The sequence below is a fragment of the Neolamprologus brichardi genome, chromosome 10 (genome assembly GCF_056152115.1).
Source record: "Neolamprologus brichardi isolate AB-2024 chromosome 10, ASM5615211v1, whole genome shotgun sequence".
NCBI classification, from domain to species: Eukaryota; Metazoa; Chordata; class Actinopteri; order Cichliformes; family Cichlidae; genus Neolamprologus; species Neolamprologus brichardi.
In genome coordinates this window covers 27,702,206-27,722,650 of record NC_142113.1, presented here as the reverse complement: position 1 = coordinate 27,722,650, position 20,445 = coordinate 27,702,206, and the positions used below count along the sequence as shown (strand labels likewise).

Sequence of the window (20,445 nt, the reverse complement as noted above, 5' to 3'; positions counted from 1 at the left end):
AATTAATACAACAGGATCTTAATTTTGTAAATTACGGCCCTGTGTAGATTAAAATACACAGTAATAAAGAGTGTAAATCATTGAGATTACACGTGCAGTGCTTTTGGTTTCTTGGTGAGTTACACCCTTTGTTTGTGATGCACAGTTTTCCAAAAACTAAAAAGGCAATCATTGAAATACTCGAGTCAGGACTCGAATAACCTGACATCTCGTCTTTTATGCCCGAGACAGATTATCTTTAAATCTTCAGTAAGGCCAGAGGCATTTCTTTCTCTAAACCAAGAAAGAGTGTCTAACCTCAGATTGCAAACTTTATGTAGACTTTTCTTCATCTGGCCTGGTTAAAGACCTCTGACTTACCAACATTTCTTAAGAAATTCAATTTGTTCTGGTGTCTGTCTGGTTGTGAGCACACAGCTGCAAAAAAATTTTAAAAAAAGAAGTTCCTGGCAGCATTCGCAGTGAGGATGAAGATGAGAAGAAGCCGATAGCTGCGGTGACTGTTAGTGAGTTTATCCCACTCCGTGATTGTTTGTGTGTGTTACTTGGGGCAGCTTGTCAAAGAGCAACAGGGGGATGGAGTGCAGCAGACTCTCTGCAGAGAGCCGTAATGTCACCGTGAGCAGTGGGCTAATGAATAGGATTCACCCCCGGCCGGAGGCAAAGTTAATGAACTCCTGCTACTCGGGATAATTAATGCCAGACTGCTTCCCGGCTGGACAAAACGCTCTCCTTTTCCCCTTTCTATCCCCCCTCACTCACCCACCCACCCACTCTGCGTCTTCCTGCCTATTCCTCATTCACTCAATTACTTTTCTGCCCTGCCAGAGGTGAGTTTTAGGGAAATGTATTGCTCATGAGAGAGAGAGGCGAGTGCTTTTCTTTTTTTTTTTGTAGACCCAAATAATCAGAAGCAAAGGCAGAGGCAGAGTCTTCAGGTCAAAGACAGATTAGGGGAAATTGGGAGGTTTATACTGTGGGGAATGTGCTCTCCTCCTTTTCTATATCTAGAAAATAATGAGCAGAGTAAAACTGCTGCCTCGCTCTAACAGCCAGGCTGTTACTGCACGCTGCTTGGCCCTGCAGAAAGTCAGCACGCTCTCGGAGGCGGCCTTACACAGATTGTTTTTAAAAAGATCTGACCAGCAAATATTGCAGAACATTTTGCCTGTCTAGCTAAATCAGTATTTAATTGGCCTCATACCTTTTCCCGGTGTGCGTCCCCTAGCACTACCCAAAACGGGCAGAGCAGCGGGGTCGCCTCGGGCTACAAAGACTGTAATTTACAAACCACGGCATCTGTCCCTGCTGGGTTTTATTTCCTTTCAATACAGTCTGCTTCATCCTGAAGAGCTTTTATTCGATGTTAAGTTGTTCTTTTCTAGACACATTTTCCATCATTGACCACATACAGCAGGGGTGGGGAACTCCAGGCCTCAAGGGCCCGTGCCCTGCAAGTTTGAGGCATCACCCTGGGTCAACACACCTGAATCAAATGATTAGTTCATTACCAGATGTGTTGAGGACACATCTAAAATCTGCAGGACACCGGCCCTTGAGGCCTGGAGTCATCCTACCCCTGAACGCAGGATAACATCTCTAATCGCCCTTTTTTGTCTCGCAGTACACCTCGGCGCTGACATACGATGGTGTGATGGTGATGGCCGAGGCCTTCAGGAACCTGCGCAGGCAAAAGGTGGACATTTCAAGACGGGGGAACGCCGGCGACTGCCTCGCTAACCCCGCCGCCCCGTGGAACCAGGGCATCGATATGGAGCGCACTCTAAAACAGGTGAGACGCGGCATAAGTGGAGGTAATCGGCGAAGGTTTTTCACTACTTCCTCTTTGTTCAATCCTTTAATGGAGAGCCCGGGTGGCTGTGAGCCTCTGCTCGGATGTCTGTTATTGAAAAGGAGACGCTCTCTGATCTTCACGATCGTTGCCTCAACATGCAGTTGCACTTTTGAAGAGGCTTTTAGATACAGCGGAGCCCCTTAGAGCACAAAGAAGTATATTAAGAAAAGCTTCACTCTCTGAAAAGCGTATTTCCCAAAATATTGAACTATTCTTTAAACGCCCTCAAACCAGTTGAAAGTGTGTTTCAGCTGATGCTCAGAAGACAGAGCTAGCTGGCTTGGTTAAATCAACAATAAGCTCAAAGGAGTAGCGAACATCTGCTTATTAAATAAAATCTCCCAGACTCTTCAAATCATGCAGCATGCAGTGTCATCCCTTGATACAGCCTGCTGCACTTTTCTTCCAACAGTTTTGTGTACAGAAACAATATTTGCTTATGTGGAACTATATCATGTCCTGGTGTGTACATGTCTTCGTCCCCCTCTGTGTGCAGGTCCGGCTGCAGGGACTAACAGGTAATGTCCAGTTTGACCACTATGGCCGCAGGGTCAACTACACTATGGACGTGTTTGAACTGAAGAATAATGGACCCAGACGGGTAAAGCATCACACCACACTGCTTTCATTTGTGTTGTGGATAAATATTTGGCTAACGGTGATGATCACTTGCACATTTGACTTATAAAATCCAGTTTGTTTGCAGACCTACAACAAGCTACACGACTATGAAATCATCATACACCCCATGTGGTCCCAATATAAACTCAAACTTCAATCCATTTTGTGCTGCTAATACAGGTCCTAGTCCTATGTGCTGCAATCTAAGCAGCTCCAGCTCTTCTGATGGGGCGTTCCCAATCCAGCTGAGAGACACAATCTCTCCACTGTGTTCTAGCTCTGTCTCTGGGTTGGAAATGCCTGAAAATCCTCATCTATGAGGCTCCTAAGAAGCGCCCTCGAACCACCTCAGCTGGCGCCTTTCCATGTGGCGGAGTAACAGCTCCACTCTGAGCACCTCCCAGATGACCAAGCTCCTCATACTGTCTCTAAGGCCTGATTTAGACTTCTGTGGGGACCTTTGTAGAAGATATGATGTAACTTACATAAGTGACCTACACTGAGGCCAGCATTTATGCTTCTGCTGGTGCATTACATGTTAGTTACCCTGTGGTTGTGTCCATGTGTTTTATAGCCAGCGCCGTCCAACAGAAACTTTTTTGGCTCTTTCTTGTGATGAGGTTTTTTTTCAGGGTCAAACACTTTAGTCCTTCACTTTTTTCCACTTCTTTTGACATTCCCTGATGTCATTTCCAATAGTTTCATCAGTCTCCATCCAGGTATTTGCTGCCATCTGAGTCCTTATATTGATGCTATGATTGTCTTTTCTTTTATTGAGATGATAGTTATAATTAAAACATCAAAGCAACAAAGTAGCGAGAAATTGCACAGAAATTACAATGTCTTGTTGCGTTTCTAGGGAGGTTACGCTGTAGGGTTTTATTGGGGTTTCCACGTAGATTTCCCACTGAAGTATAAATCCCTAGTACAGATGAGCCCAGCCACCCTTTGGAAGGAAGCTCATTTCCACCCCTTTTTTCCATGATCTCATTTTGCTACCCACAGCTTGTGGCCATGAATCTATGGGAGCATAGATCACCCGGTAAACCGAAAGCCTCGCTCACACAAACTTGTTTTGAATAATTCAGGGAACGAAGGCACACAACATTAACTTTTGCTCCATTTTCCTTCCTTGAGTGCTGTCAGCTACATGCCTCTTTTCTATTGGTCACGCTGGCAGTCTTCACAGCACAGAGCTGTCAAAGTTCAACAAATGTCACTCCTGCAATGTCTGAAAGATCTCCTGAGCAGCATCCTGTGTTTTGGCTATTGTGTGGACACAGCACAGGATGGGGGAGCAGCTATGGCTCACCTTTTTAAGCTGGCGACCCAAATAGCAAAGGCTAAAGTCCCCTCCAGACTCCCACTTTGCTGTAATAAATAACAGCAGAAAGCCAAAAACAGAAATAAATAATTTGCAGCCACGTCCTGTGTGAAAGCAACTTTATTTTAAATTTGATTATATATTTGAATTTAATGCAAATTAAATACAGGTATGCATATTTAGCATTTACAATTAGTAGCAAAACAAAGACAGTACTGTAGTTCATATCACTGGTTATCATGAAAAAAAATAGTCCCGTTTGATTTATTGATTAGTGTTTTTAAAGTTGTCACATATGTACCAGTGACATGTGATCTGTTGCTACCTTCTGAGGAGACGTAAAAATCAGTCTTTCCATCCAACGCTGCAGGATCCACCAAATTAGTGGTTGGAAAATGTTTATGATCCCACGAGGGAACCCTGCCTGACAGCCCGGCATGTGTAATCAGCTGCTTAACCACAATGTGGTCAGGATTTTATAAAGGCAGGGGATTCTTTTAGATTAAAACTGCACTGTGACATTAAGAATTTGTTTTAAGGTTAGACAGTTTCTGCCATGAGTGTTTTTTATCTGGCTCTCTGAATGATGTGCCTGACAGCATGTCATAACAGGTCTTGTGTGTAGCTCAACAGGTTACAAATTTTGCAGGTTTCCAGCGAGCAACTTTATTCCTAAACACGATGTCGTATAATTTTCAAAGACCCGTCCTCTGGTGGGCGTGCATCCTTGATTATAGCTAAATCGGAAACCTTCTTCATTCATCCATATATCACTGCAGATTCGTGCAGACTGCCTTCATGTGAAGTATCTGGGCGAGTGGGATGATACGACATGTAGTGTGCTGCTCTCTATTATCATAAGTAAATTGTGGTGGCGGGGAAGCTGCAGCATCTTTTACTTGCTGGTTTGAGAGGATGGATGGATGTCTGTAGATGAAATTCAAGGGAAATGGGGGGAAAGAGGGAGAGAGGGCACTTGTGAGAGTGATGCCGAAAGGATGAAATGAAATAGAAAGCAATCAAGGTGGAGGGGAGGGGGAGGAGGCAGAGAGGAGTCCCCATCAATCAAAAGCTGCTTTGGCCTGTCTTCCTTCGCCGTGGCGAGGGTCCCGTCAGGACACGGTCTATATATGTGTGTGTGTGCATGTGTGAGTCACAGCCTCTCTCCTACATTTTCCGTGGCCCTCAATCATCCTGATGCCTCGGCACACTGGAGGGATCAGCCAATCACAGCTTATTCCCAGCACCTACACTATGACTCACTTGTAGCTGCTCATAAGGGTCGACTTCAGGGCGTGTACAAAGGGGGAATTTGTCCCTGCCCCAGTAGAAACATAAAAGCACCAGAAGAATTCATGTCTACAGGGAACCAACCATGCCTCTGACAGGGGAGGGTCCTTTTTCATCAGCAGCAGGTCATTTTTACTCCCACCTGCAAATGTGATTATGAATTGTGAGTCCATACCACCATCAGTAGCTTAGATCAGATTAAAATAAAAATCATGACTAAACATAGCTATGTGAGACGTGTCTCAAAGTACAGAAATGACACTCGCATCTAGAGAACAAAAGAGCGAACCATGTGTCTATTTCTGTGCTGAAGTGGAGAATGATTACTTCAGAGCAATCGAAGGCTATCTACATGTTGAATTATTACCTGGTGCCTGCTGTTTGTGGTTTCCTTTAAGTAAATAAAGGCCCTTTTTTTTTTTACCATAAATGGAAATAAATATGTGCACAAAGATCAGGATTGCAGTAAATTAAATGGCTTCGCCCCGCTGAAAATGCTCCACTGAAAGAATTTTATGATATTACAGCCACAGCAAACCTATCTGTCAATTTCGCTCAGTCAGTTTGCCCCTGAAGGACTTCCGGATGAAGGATGAAGACAGTAAAGTCAGCTGAGCATGATATTACACCACATTGATCTTGAAACTGGCATCTTGTGTGAAGTATATTAATCTAAGGCCAAATGGTACTGCTTACTGTCTTTAACTGGCTTTCCTCAGCGTGATATGATGATACTTTATGTATTTGTGACGTATAGTTGGACTAAATAACTAAAACCTGGAAGTTAATTAAAAAAAAGTTTAATGTGCTTTTTTTAAACAGCATCTCCTTTCAGGAGAAGATGTCATTAGCAATTAGTAATAGACATTGTACCATGTTTTACAGCTGTGCCCGGGGCAAAATACTTAAAAATACTGTTGTATTCTTGTTTTAATAGCTCAAATAGTTGCAGCCTTACTCTTGCAAACTTTAGTATAAAGGTACCCGGTCCTGGGAATCTCAACCCAAGGTATTCTTAAAAGTGTTTTCCAAGCTGTGGATTCATCAGCTTTCATCATCTTGAGCTGCCTCGTGTGCACAGAGACATATGTAGGTCACTTACACCGTATGTGAACCATGAGCCGTCACAGTCTGCACAACAGCAAGAGATGCATTTCAAAGCATCAACGTAAAGTAAAGTAAAGTAAAGGAATCACGGAGTTGCGATTTTGTCACTTTTAACTTTATCCTTGTATTTTTGTATTTAATGGTGCCTTTTCATCCTCTATTTTATAAAAAACTGAAGTGTTAAAACATTTATAAAAGTTTATAAAAGTTTGAAGAAGCTTCTGAGATGAGAGGTGAAACGTCTTCAAGCAACTTAAAGAAGTCCAGACGCTTTTCTTTGCAAGCTCCTTTGACTACGATGACCTGGATGACTCAGAACCTTCACAGACATTTATAAAAGTCAACATTTATAAAAATCATTCATTAAGTTAATATTACTCTACATTTTTCTCTCTATATATAGAGCCCATGCACATTATGAATTACTCCAAAAAATAATAATGATTTTTCCTTTATATGTCACACAGTGTATGTAGCTTCTTGTTTTATATCACAATATGTGTGTACTACATTTGATTGTTATATTAGCCCAATGATACATGCCTTTCTTTAAGCCACACCTCCCTAAAAGCCCACTTTATTCTGATTGGTTGCCCTTTGCTGGGCTTCCCCAAGCAGTGCTTGTAAACCACACCTCCTGATCTCAGCTCTGGCTCATGTCTGAAACCATATAAGGGAAACCATACACATGCCAGGAAACATGCAAAGCGAGCTGTTTCCCTGTTTCGAGGCTCATCTGGATTATTTTTACTTAAATGCTGATCCCATTGTTTGAAACATCCAACAGTATCCAACAATTTAACAGTATAAAAGTGATAATTAATAAATGGGAAATAATATAATATGATCACTATCAGGGTGCCTACAATATGATAGAAAAGTGTCCACTATTTGAACAAATTGTAACGCCAACACTGAGCTGGATAAATTAAGCTTCACGCTGCAGTAAAAACAAAGCTTTCCTCTCCAGTTACATCCACTTGCATCAAGTAAAATAGCTCCCACGGTATTAGGGATTGCATCATCATAATACATAATACATACACCCACCCGACCATGTGGATTATATAGCGTATTATTATGAATCTACGCACGCTTCGGAGCTTGATCTCACGTTTTTGTTTTCACTGCAGATCGGCTACTGGAACGACGCAGACAAACTGGTGCTGATCCAGGACTCTCCGCTGCTTCCAAATGACACTTCTGGCATGGAAAATCGAACCGTCGTAGTCACTACAATCATGGTAAGAGACCGGCATGTCCTCAACCAACGCGCACACTCATGCATGCAGTAATATTCAAAGTAATCTGTAATGCCAGGAAGTGTTATTAACAAGTGCCTCTGCAGATTACACTGATTCATATGCAGAGCCAGGAGTGTCAGATTTAGCGGATACACATCATACATCACAAATCTCCGACACTGATACGAAAAACATGACGGTCGGCTGCACTTTTTGCTTGCAAAGTGTTTCTGGTTTGTTTTTCTGATGTACTTTTTTTTGTTACGTGTTTTTAATATATTAAAGGGCATCTTTAGTGGTAAAATTTTAAGCAGCAGCCAGATGAAATTGGCAAGGGCACATATTCAAGTTCAGTGCTCACAATTTGGCACTTTTATAACCCTTAAAAACCTTTAAATTCTGCGCTACGAGTGACCAGATTTCAGAGATAAGTCTGCTTAGTTACAGAATTTTCTATTTTTTAAAAAACTCTTAAGGAAAGGGGATTTATTTTTATTACTTCAACAGAAATTTCAATAAAACATAACACAGCTGCAGGACTAACTGCCGTCACTTAGATTTTCCTTTATTGCACCAATAAACATCATAAACAGCTGCCGTTATTGAGGGTTTTTCTATTCTTATTGCATTTTATAAAGCAGTGCCATACATCTACAAAAGCATTTCACACACACTGAATTGCCGTTGCATGGCATGCGAATCTCAAGCTGTAGCAGCGACTCTGCGGTGGCTGAATAGAGTAAAGCAGCCAGATGTAAATGTAGCATCTGAGGGGAGGAAGGAAGGAAGGTAAGGAAGTGGGAATGGAGAGTCACAGCTCAGCAAAATCCTCCCTCTTTTCAGCCCCTGATGAGGAACCCCATTTTAAGAAACTGATCCCCAGTTGGACGCAAGCAGGATATGAAAGCCCTTAATGGCAGAGTGATGGACACAGCAGCCTGAGCCAAAATGAAGCCCTAAAGACACTGGGCGAGAGGAGAGACACAGCAGCTGTGTTAATGGATACCCTGTTTCAGAAATCTGAACAAGAAATGGAGCCGCTCAGAGCCATAATGGAGTCCCTCGAGAGGATAATAAAATGCAAATGGAGGGGGAAAAGACAGTCCTCTTTTCTTTTCTGTTTTTTACGGACGCCCTCATGGATGGACACCCATTGAGGCCTAAATGGATCCCCCCACTCCTACCATCACAGCATCTGATTTCTAGCATAAACAAGCTCCAACTACACCTGCTAATGTGTGTGTGTGGTAGTGTCACGCATTGTCATGCTTGGTGTGTCTGTGTGGCCAATCACAGCTCGAGAATCACCCCAGTTTGCGATTGTAGTGTTTTGCAAAGATCTCCAGAGCCTGAAGCGTAAAGTAAGGAAGTGGCAGTGTATAAATATACATGTTGTCTAAACCTGTCACCTTCTCCTACTACCTGATGTACCGTACAGTACATTACACACTCCGGGGGCTTCCTGTAAGCCTTAAAACAGCTTAGAAAGACTAATGCTCTCATAATCATCCCAGTTCATATCCATCATGCTTTTGTGCAGCATGATAATATAGTTACATAGTGACAGCTGCCTTTCATTCCCGCTTTTAATGTTTGTTCTGCGTGTTTGTGAGAGTAATGTTGGCTTAGTATAAACTTAATGAAGCGTTCAAGTTTTATATTACATCCATCTGTGTCTTAATGCGTTTTAAGAACCCTTTGCAAAGTAGCAGTTTAACATGTCGTGGAATATGCTTGCTGATTATCAGGTTTACACTAGCTGCTCCCTGGCCTAAGCCTGAAATAAGTTTGAGTTTTATGATCTGACTCAGATTTAAAGGCAGTTAGCTCCTCTACCCCAGAAACCTGGAGACTGGGGCATGGCTAAAGGGGGGGCATGGGGTGGCACCAGTCCCCTCATGGAAAAAATATGAAAAATTTAGGGAGGGACAAGAGGGTTTGGTGTAGTCTTCCTTAATGCATCGTTGTAAATAAAACTATTCAATTTTCAATAAATTAACTTGCATTCAAAGCTCTTGTGCTAATTCTAGATGTGAAACAATGAAATTTAACTTTTTATCTTAAAATCAAGAATGTGTGAGACATTGTTTGACCCATCAGCAGAATAAAAAATCTTTAAGGTCCTACCCAGACTGGATTCTGTTCCTTAAATGGTTGAATCATGTTCTTTCATGTGGTGGCCACATGTTACAGGGCAGCCATCTTTCTCACAAAGTCATTGAAGTCACTATAAGTTGCTGGTTTGGTCCGGAAACAGCCATGCCAACACATTTAAATAAAATAAAATCCCAGAAACCGTTTAATGGCTCTTTCCTTATCTTAAACGTTTAAGAGTTGTCTGTATTTAAACAACACAAAAAATGACAAGCACACACTAAACCAAACCACAGTTGGAGAATCCATGATATTGATTGGTTTTTACCTCATTTTTTGCCGCTTGTTTTGTCTTCTTAATTTTTTTCTGTGCACAGTTTAGCTGTGTGTTGGGTTCCTTCTTGTTTGTCAGATTTGACGGCTGCTTTCGGCCCAAAGCTGAGGGCTTAACTCTGCCCTTGCTTTCACATAATCCAAGCAGGTCCACCAGGTCCCCCCATTCTTCAGACCCGAACCTATCCTGAGGCCATATTTCTGTTGTTTCTTCTCCACAAAGTTATATGATTTTATAAGAAAGGCTTTCTCATAAATAAAAATGACATGACAGTCCACAAGTGCAAAAAATACTTCACCTTCACTTGTCAGTAATCCACATATTTAATGGCAGATACTCACTGCAGTCCACTTGTGGTGCTGTAGCATCTTAAAAAGAGAAAACAACTTTCAGATTTTTTTTAGTACATCAAAGCTGAGCTCCCAGATTAGCGTGGCTACAGTCTAATCTATTACAATCCAGACTGTGCCCTTTAAAGTATAGAAGCTGTGGAGAGTTTTTATGTCTTGTCACAACACAAGGTCATACTGTTTTCAAAGTGGTGTTTAGTTCTCTTTGTCGTTAGCCTAAAGCTTTAAGAGATAGCTGAAAACCCTGTGAAGTCTTTGGCTTCAGCTGCCCAGAGTTTGATGCATATTCAGAAAAGCTCCCGTGGACAAGGACGACGTTTGATTGTGATTATATGGGCAGTAAAAAGGCAGTGAGATTTGATGTTGTGTGCCTTTGCTTAAAACTCCCTCATTACACATCTTGGCACAGTATCAACCTGCCAAAGGGCAGGAACTACAGAGAAGTCCTGCAACAGCGGTGAAATGTTTCGGAAATGGTTTTGCTGTTAGGCTTCACTGTGGTGCTTAAAATCCCTGTTGATAACGCACCTACAACCGGGTCTCATTCAAATTTTGGGGTGTCAGCCCCAAAATTTAGCAGATTAATTTCCAGACTGGATTACTCCAACTTTGTATATGCTGGACTGAGTAAAAGACTGCAGTAGGTTCAAAATGCTGCTGCAGAAACATCATCATCATTCAGTGTATAGCTTCATTTGGTTTGTTTCAGGTTATGAGTCAGATCGTTTTTATCGTCACGTGTCATAATCTTAGGTGCATTAATCAGTAACATTTAGTAATACCAAATTCCTGAATGGCTCTTACAGTTGCAGCTTTAAAACTCTGGAATCACCTTCCTCTTTAAATTATTTCTACCTTCAAATCCTCCCTTATTCTGATTATTTATTGTTCTGTTAACTGATGCATTAATTGCTGTCATGTACTTTGGTCTGTTCTTTTTAAAAGAATTGAGTACTTCTCAGCATTAAAAGAATTTCTAGTGGACCAAATAAGACTGGAAAAATGCTAATAAATGTTCAATTAAATGAATTTCATAGGCCTAGCATAGGAGTTTCTCTGAGTATTTTGGTCTGAAATTTAATTTAATTCTGTTGTCATTTGAACATCTTCAAGCTCTTTATGCTGATTTTTTTCCAGGCATTGTGGGAACCTTCGGCCAGTCACCTGTGGACAATTGTGGGGGGCAGCCAGAGTATTTAGAAAGCAGATATCCAGTTTTTGATTTCCTGATCTGTGGCCCAGTCATTTTTAATGACTACTTATAAAAGTGAAGATGTGAGGAGTAGAAGTAGTAAAGTTACATGGGTTTAAATATCTGGGCTCAACCATTCAAATCAACAGATAGTGGACAAGAGAGGTAAAGAAGAATGCAGGCAGGATGGAGCCGGTGGAGATGAGTGTCAGGGTTGATTTGTGATGGAAGGATAGCAGCAAAGGTGAAACGGATGGTAGTGAGTATGGTTTGGAGATGTTGGCACTGACAAAAAGACTGGAGGTCGAGCTGAAGATGCTCACATTCTCATTGGCAGTGACCAAAATGCACAAGATTAGAAATGAGCAGCTCAGGCTGAACAGTTTGGAGACAAAGTTAGAGAAGCAAGGCTGATTTGGACATGTGCACAGGAGGGAGAGTGGGTACATTAGACAAAGATGTTGACAGTGGAGGAAATTTCTGACAGCCTTACTTTAAGCTGCAGGTTCTTCATTGTCAACATTTATGCTGATGAAAATTACCCAGAAATGGATGAGAGCGCGTAGCCTTATACAACAATTAGGGGAAATGGGTTCTGCCTGTAATCAAATTACAACATTCATCAAGCTGAAGCAAACAATTTGCAAAGTATTTTATCAGTTAAAAGGTTTTTTTTCTAGATCTGACTAAAGTAAACTAGATGAAAATAAATGAGAGGTTGAGGATAAGAATGCAAAAATGTTCTTGGGTGAGTCACTCTGTGTGATTGTGGGAATGAAGGGCACGTTTCTTAAACCTTATAAATAGTAAATTTCTGATTTATAGACAAATGTTGTCTTTTCAACCACATTTTAGATTTCTAATTATATTTTTTGCTTTACTGTTGGGAATCACAAACTTTGGCTTAGAGTGGCTGAAGCTTTCAGATCCAAAACCCTTGACCGCTGTAGCACCCAAACGCCTCTGCTGTGAACAAAAGCAAAATGGAGATTCGCAGTATATTCTCTGTGTGCGCTTCAAATGTGCTCCTCTTTTCAGTGTCGTACACTCAGTCAAATAAAGTGTGATTAGTGCGTCTAATGGCTGCTGATGACTAAACCCAGACATGAGTCACTCATGGAGAAGTAATAATGTGTGTGAGAGCGTCACACAGTTTGGTTTTTGCGGTCAGGTTTTTGGACAATGGGCCATCATTCTGTTATCGCTCATAATCAAACAGAATGTGCAGCAGATTGTTTGTCCTGCGTAACGTACAAAACACTCACACACAAAGCCAAATGGCCAGATTTTACTAATGTAGACTGTGTGTGTGTGTGGGTGTACGTATGGATTTGTGACATGCAGTTGGCCCTGTGGTATGCGTGTGTGTGAGAGTGTGTGTGTGTTCTAATGGCATGTGTAATTAGTCTCATTAGGCAGTGAGTGAAGCCGTGCGGTTGTGATTATTGACCAGCCTGTCAGCCATGCTGGCCTTTACTGTGAAGACCTCTGAAGTACTGCTCTGTTCTTGTGCCAGAAACACTGACTCCCTCTGCTCCTCTGGCTGCCAGCACTGTCATACACCCCGCTATCATAAATCATATGGATTAGAGCCGATTTCCCTCTGATATAAATCCAAAAACACTGGCAGAGATCAGCTCGCAGATTAAGTCATCATCAATAAAACGCTTGCGATTCATTAAAAGTGTGACATGAGTTCCATTTAAGAGCCAGCACAAGAATTCCTTATTCCTGTAGGTCATCAAGACTACCAAGGTCCTCAAAGAGGACATTTAAAGTAGAGATGTCCATCCGGACCACAACAGGGATGTTTTTCGACAACACCAGAAACCCTGGGATGGAGGTGGGTTGCAAAGTGGCTTGCAGAAGCAGCATGCAGGCCAAATAAGCTTAATAATAATAATAATAATGGATTGCATTTATATAGCACTTTTCGGGGCCCTCAAAGCGCTTTACAATTCCACTATTCATTCACTCTCACATTCACACACTGGTGGAGGCAAGCTACAGTTGTAGCCACAGCTGCCCTGGGGCAGACTGACAGAAGCGAGGCTGCCATATCGCACCATCGGCCCCTCTGGCCATCACCAGTAGGCGGTAGGTGAAGTGTCTTGCCCAAGGACACAACGATCGAGACTGTCCGAGCCGGGGCTCGAACCGGCAACCTTCCGGTTACAAGACAAATTGCCAACTCTTTGAGCCACGATCGCCCAAGACTAAACTTTATGTGAGCTATCAGCTGATGGGGTTGGCTGTTGAGGTAATTTGATTGCTAGCTGACCGGCCAGACCAAACGCTAAGCTCAGTTAAATCTTTTTGACAATGTTGTTAAAACTGGTAATAAAATGATTATCAGTGTTAATCTTTGTGTAGTTCTTGGGGATTTTGTGTCATTTGCTAAATGCTGTTCTACCTCTCAGACAGTACAAAAGACAGACCTGCAGGTCTAAATAGATAGAGGAGTTGGCTGACAACTTTCAAAACACTAGGATGGCAGTGGCAAAAGCACTCATCCTCGGGATTTCACAAACTGTGGTACAGTACTATAGAGTTATCGCAGCAAATATTCAGTCGCCTGTCGCGTGGTAAAGGAAAAAGCATGAAAGCCTGTTTGAATGAACTGTTACTCTGTCGATTAGTTGTACCCTGAGCTAGTAGGAATGGCTTGTCCATAAAACCTGTATATAATGCATAAATCTGACATTATTCAGATGTCCTTTGGACTCCATGTCCTGACAAGCTGGAAGTTGCAAAATAAGAAAAACAGGAATTTACCATAATAAAAAAATCAAATTAAAACTGCAACAAGAGCTATTTCTTACTAGCTGTACTGGCACCCACTGTGCTGCTGCACAGAGATGAATGTGGGGAAAAGGTGTTTTCAAGAGCATTCAAAGTGTGTTCTCTCTTTTTACCTGAATTCCTGCCTAATTCCTGTCTAATAATTCTCTCTATACATGCACGAACCGAGTCCCTGGATACTGAAGGATATCAGGATATCTAGATTACTTTGTGATGAAGAGGACATAAATGTGACTTTTAACTATGTTTTTATTAGCTTTGCAGCTTTCCCTCCTGACAAAGACCTCTCCCATGGACATTCATACATTAAGTAATTAAGTAATAAGAATCCATAGCAACGTTTTTAGCTCAGTGAGCTACCTTTTTTTCCTACATTAGGACACCTGAGGGATTAAATGAGCAGTTAAACTCATTTACACTGGCAGGAAGTGGCGCTTTCACTGATCTGAACCACAATGAAAGTGACAGTTTGACTAACTTTAGCTTGCTTCTTTGCTTCTTTGCTAATGATGTCAATATCAAAATACTTTCCAGTTTTTTTACCTTTAAATGAAGACTGTTAGGACTTGTGTTTGAACTTCGGGGAGCTGGTTATTTGTCGATATTAGTGATTATTGAGCTCCATTTTTTTCATCTGGCGTTAGCTAGTGTAGCTTTCGGGTAGTAGCAAAAGGTATTTATTTAAGTCTTTCATACACAAATTAATCTCCAGGCTGTAAAACTATGGTTTTGCTTCATTTTGTGCTTATCAATTTTGCATTTAATGCAGTTATTATGAGGTCTGTCACACACAGCAAACCCAGGGTAGGATGCTGATTATTTTCTGAGGCAGTCAGCATAATGTGAGGCTAGTGTTATGTGTAATCTTTTTCTTTGACATGTTACATAAATAATGCACAAACATAAAGACGGACAAGGGAATTTGATATGCAGATACAGAGTATGATTGATGCTTTATAGTTGTGAGAAAATGTTAATAATTAGTTATTGATAATTTGTCAAAAGGCTTGACAAATGATTCATGTTAATATTATTAATGAGTTATGGAACCTTGTAACCCACTACAAGCGTCCTTCACTGTATTTTAGTACATCGTGCCATCATTATGTTGTACAGTAACATCTTTGCTGTGCTGTAGGCTCAGCCGGGCATTTGCATTCTCTCCCTGCCATCGAGTCTTTGGTTTACCTTGCTTTGGCCGGCGGCAATGTCAAGCAAACACATCTCAAGAATAAATTGCTCCCATTCTCAATATGCAATATGCTGCCATCCATGACAAAAGTAATTTGTTTGGAAATATGAGTTCAGAAAGCATGCACGGCTTACATTTAGATCACTTTCTGAGGAACAAGAAATCTAATGATATATAACCTTCCTCTGGTCACAGTGTAGACTGATGTAGCCACCCCAATTATTTAAGTGGTGGCATTAAGTTATTCAGTCTGACTGCATCTAATTTCTCTGCTCCTTTCTGTTCCATGCCTGTACCCCTCCTCTACCTTTTTTTTGCTTAGTCATGTTTTCTGTCTCTGTGACATGCATCTATACAAATGCTTTGCCTGCCTAAATGATGGTGTGTGCCACATATTAAGAACAGATAGTCTATGAATATCATAGCTACTGTGACGGCTTTTTGAACCGAGACATCTCAAGGTGCATCTGACTGTGAAACTGAGGGACACCGAATGTTTAATTTCCGAAAATAACATCACGTTGTACTCATCAGGACTTAAGACTAGAGACTAAGACCATAAACCCACCAAGAAAGCGATTACTGAAGTCGTAGGCCAAGGGAACCGAGGAATTTTTCTCCAATAGATTTCTATACAACTGTAACTCTTTTTACAGCCAGACTAGTCGCCCCCTGCTGACCACTGAAAAGAATGCAGGCTTAAGGCACTAGGCAAAGCAAGGAGTGCAGTGACTACAGCTGTTTTTACAAATTCTCTGTAATTCTTTAGACTCAGACTTTCTAGCTATAGCATGTCAGTGCTGTCAAGTTATGGTCTTTCTCCTCCCACCTCCTTGGCACTGATTTTCTGGTGATTGCACGTGGCTAAAGAGTCAAAAGTATCCAGTTTGACGTCACCCACGTGTCAGTGAGCTGTCCTTTAGTTTAAGGAGATTCTGTTTAGATGCCATAGTTTATAAAAGTAGAAAGTTGTTCAGACCTGATCTTTCTCTCCTGTAGCTGACGTATGAAAACTGCTCACAAAAATAGAGAAGTTATATAAATCTTTGTTCCATTTATAGATTATTATCTTTAATTGTGATGTAATATTTCTTTTTTACATTGTAATGAAAGTCATTGATGTTGTGTTGTGAAAGCCAATCAGGATTCTATCACATGGATGATTAAAATAAATGTACATGGCTTTCAGGTCCAAAAAGGGCCTAAACCTGCATTCCCTTTGATGGCCACCAGGGGTTTGCAAAAAGATAGAAGTCTATGGGAAAATGTTTCTGTACCGTGATCTCTGTAAATATTTTCCTGCTCATCTTGAATAAAAACATTGAGTCCTTTTTGTGAATTTAAGTCATTCCAACTGTTAGAAAGGATGACTATACTCTTTGTTTCTCCCAGTTTCAAAGATGGAGGCTTCTTACCCGGACTTCCCATTAATGTGTGATTGTTACTGTGACTACGTGAATCTTCTATGCTGTATATGCTCTGCTCATATCACAAACAACTAAAAAAGACAGTTAAACTTTCTTACGACTGCAGAGGTTCATGGTTGTTGTTATCTCATCATCTGATTGATTAATAGTCATAACCCCTTAAACTAACCTTGCTCATTGTTGAAGAACTGAATGTTAAACTTTAAACAGGAAATACGCAGCTTTTCCTGTTTTAAAACTTGAAGCAGAAACAATGTGAGCACCAGGGATAATGCACTAATTTAGCCTCGTTTCACCTTCTGTGCCTCAGGAAGTAGCCCAGGTCTTTGACTAATCACAGGGTTGGCGGTTTGATCCCCGACGCCTCCTAACCGCATGCTGAAGTGTCCTTGAGTAAGGCACTGAACCCCAAATTGCTCCCAGTAGTCAGAGAAGCACCTCCCATGGCAGCTGAGTGTGTTGGTGAGTGGGTCCATGAGATCGATTCAGGTTAAAGTGCTACATAAATGCAGCTATTTACCGTTTCTCATTACAGTTCAAGAATGCTGATCGCTCGGTTAGGTCTGAAAATGTGCTTTAGTCTAAATAAATAACTGCATGTATACATTTAAAACAAATTTAATGGTTTCAGTGTTTAAGACTGAAGAAAATTTAGTTTATGTACTAAGAGTCCTTTTTATTTAAAGGGTTTCTTTTCTGTAAACAAATACTTAGTAAGCTGCTTCCAGACTTTGGTGCGCCACCCCAGAAAATTCAAATACATTGTGTTGTTTGAGCATTTTAGGAATTTACAACCTTCATGAGGTCAAAAATATTCAAGATGAAAGCTTACACTGTGTGTATTCTCCCTCTTTCCACATAATCTGAGCTTCAAAGTGCAGTACCCAAAATTGACCAACAGGTGTCACTTTTTTTGCCTGAAAGACACGACTCATTCAGGTCTTGTCGTTCTTCTTGCCCCAGGCAACAATTACAAACAGTGACGGGGTTATGAGATTTCGCTGCTTTGTTTGTTTGTTAGCAGGCTTATTTTAGATTGCTTTGCATGAACACTTTACCAGCAGTGGAGCTTGGCCCAAGATTTGGACTCGATCTAGTAAAACAGATTCTTTACCATTGCAAGAGAAAGCAAAAAGTAAAACATTTCACAGTCCATTTTGTATAATAAGTGTATTAAGCTGAAATTGAGAAAATTAGGAGAGATCATGACAGTAATCTGGATTCAGATTTTCTGGATCCAGGATTCAATTCATGCATGGTGTGGAGAAAATTATCAACGTTTGTGGAAGTATCTAGTCGTAGGCTCCTCTTGTTTGTTTGTTTCATTTGTCGCTCAGGCCTGAAAATCAGATTCTTCTGTCAATATAACAATGCATTGTTAACATTCAGCAGTCTGTCTCTGCCATTTCAGTGTTTCTAAGATTTGTTACTACCTCCAAAATGTAATCAGTAAGAATTGTGCGTTTTATCATCTGCATGCCCTATATGCAAACCAAACAGGCACCTCATCAAGCCGTTGCTCCACAAGTACCTTAATCCATCATGGTATTGATGAGCTACAGTTCAGTGCTCTCTATTTGTGTGTCACTGCACAAACCCTCATGTCTGCGTGTCTGTCTGTCTGATGGTTTGGTTCACTGGTTATGGTCCCTTGTGTAGGAGGGACCCTACGTGATGCTTAAGAAGAACTGGGAGATGTATGAGGGCAACGACCAGTACGAGGGTTACTGCGTGGATCTGGCTTCAGAGATCGCCAAACACATCGGCATCAAGTACAAGATCTCCATCGTCCCCGACGGAAAGTACGGCGCCAGGGACCCAGAGACGAAGATCTGGAACGGCATGGTCGGGGAGCTGGTGTACGGGGTAAGAACTTTTGTTTTCAGTCTTTTTTGACAGAAATTATCTTTTTTTATGACTCATTTCACTGAAGCTTCAATTTTATGCTGTCAATAGAAGTCAAGATGGTATTTACAGAGAATATGGTGCCTCCTCCAGATCTTTTTGTACTAACAATACATTTGTACAAAAGCTTGGTTTCTGAGAGAGAGAAAAAGACTCTGATCTTGAAAGCTGAAAACTGAAATTATTGAATAGATCAAAATCTACATCATTAAACCTCAAACAAAAAGTCGATGAAAGAAAAGATACATCGCATAAAACAAACCAAAGCTGCTGTTGTAAATCTTTGATGAGTATGACATGAAAAAAGTCTATATTTTAAAGGCTGAATGATAAAATAATTATATTGATAAATTAAACAAATTAAATTTTGTAAGTTCATATTAGTATTACTAGTACGTATTAAGTTCATATTATGCAGTAACTGCCAGGGCTGGAGCCCCTTGAGGCTGCATTCAACAGCGTCAATACATGCAGACTCCTATATTAAAATGGCTAATATTAGTACATTAAAAAAGCATTTTTATAATTTGATTTTAAAAAAAATCTCTAGAGCTACAACTAAGCAAAGTTTTTCTTTTAACTTTTTAAATTTTCCAATTAATAATGGGTGTGTCAGCTTCCACTTACTGTTAGCTGTTTGCTAGGTATCGCCTTACGCTACAGTCACCATAGGGAAAACTGTAGTTAGAGACCACGGAAACCGAAACAGCTGTGCCACATGAATTTGCAATCTTGTTGCCTTTGAAATGGTCGCTCTGAGGATGGAAACCAGGTCTGTGACCACGGCAGTCAATGGCCATTATTATCATTGCTATATTTACATGTTAGTGCTAATTAGCAGCTACCTGCTTCTGTACAGTCTATGGAAGCAACTTGCTAACCCAGCTTGCTAACATTAGCACCATATTGGACCATTTTACCTTCTCCACCAAATATTGAATCTTCTGGCTCCAAAAATTTTAACATTGAAATGACCAAATCCCAAACATAAAGCTTTAAAATAGTACTACACAAAAAGAAAGTGCTTTTATACTAAGTCCTTTTTTAACCGCCTGGCCATTTTACAAGGGCTCTTTAAATTACTCTAGTTCCATTACCGTTTGTTCTAGAAACAAGAGAAGACAATTTTACAGACGAATGTATAAAATAAGTCCAGGCAGCCTGTATGATACTTGTGTGATAAAGGGTTAACATCAAACGGCATCAACAAAGGGTGAATTAGCAGCAGATTAGCAAACACGGAACAGAGAGATTATATGTAAAAGCTTCTTTTCTGCCCAGCTAAGATAAATAACAGACCTGACTATGGTAGGGTTAAATAGATTCCTTAAATCATAAAACGCTCTATATGTCTTTTTCATGCAGAATTTTGCCTTTGCAGAAGCTTTTCCTACAGGAGCGGTTTTTCTTGACCTGCAGAGAGCTCCATCTGAAGCACTGTTTCTGTTTGTTGTGGCCATAATTAAGCCCATCTGAAATGAAACTGCGAACAGTCTCTGGTGTTGTTAATGCTAGCAGGATGAGGGGAATTAGGGGAGCATTAGAGCAGAGCTTTTGGAGGAGAAACACAGGTGTGGAGCTTGTTAAAGAATCTCTGAGGACATTTGATTTGAGAACGAGGTGTCTTTCTGCTGCTCACCTTGATGTGGGATCAAAAAAGATGCAAGGATGTGCATGAGGAGTGATAGAGCAATTTCAGGGCCTGCTT

At 40.9% G+C, this 20,445-nt stretch overlaps 1 protein-coding gene across 4 annotated transcripts in view; it reads left to right on the top strand.

The window, feature by feature from the left end:
• The window catches only part of LOC102791202 (glutamate receptor 4), a 158,876-nt gene that overhangs the window by 103,465 nt on the left and 34,966 nt on the right, over positions 1-20,445 (top strand). For all 4 annotated transcript variants that reach the window (XR_015719727.1, XM_006785103.3, XM_006785102.3 and 1 more), the window contains exons 7-10: positions 1,625-1,792; positions 2,352-2,456; positions 7,331-7,441; positions 18,492-18,698. Coding sequence is in view for 3 of the 4 variants with exons in the window: in XM_006785103.3 (XP_006785166.1) it covers positions 1,625-1,792; positions 2,352-2,456; positions 7,331-7,441; positions 18,492-18,698 (591 nt within the window). In the remaining variant the exon portion in view is untranslated. The remainder of the gene's footprint in view (positions 1-1,624; positions 1,793-2,351; positions 2,457-7,330; positions 7,442-18,491; positions 18,699-20,445) is intronic.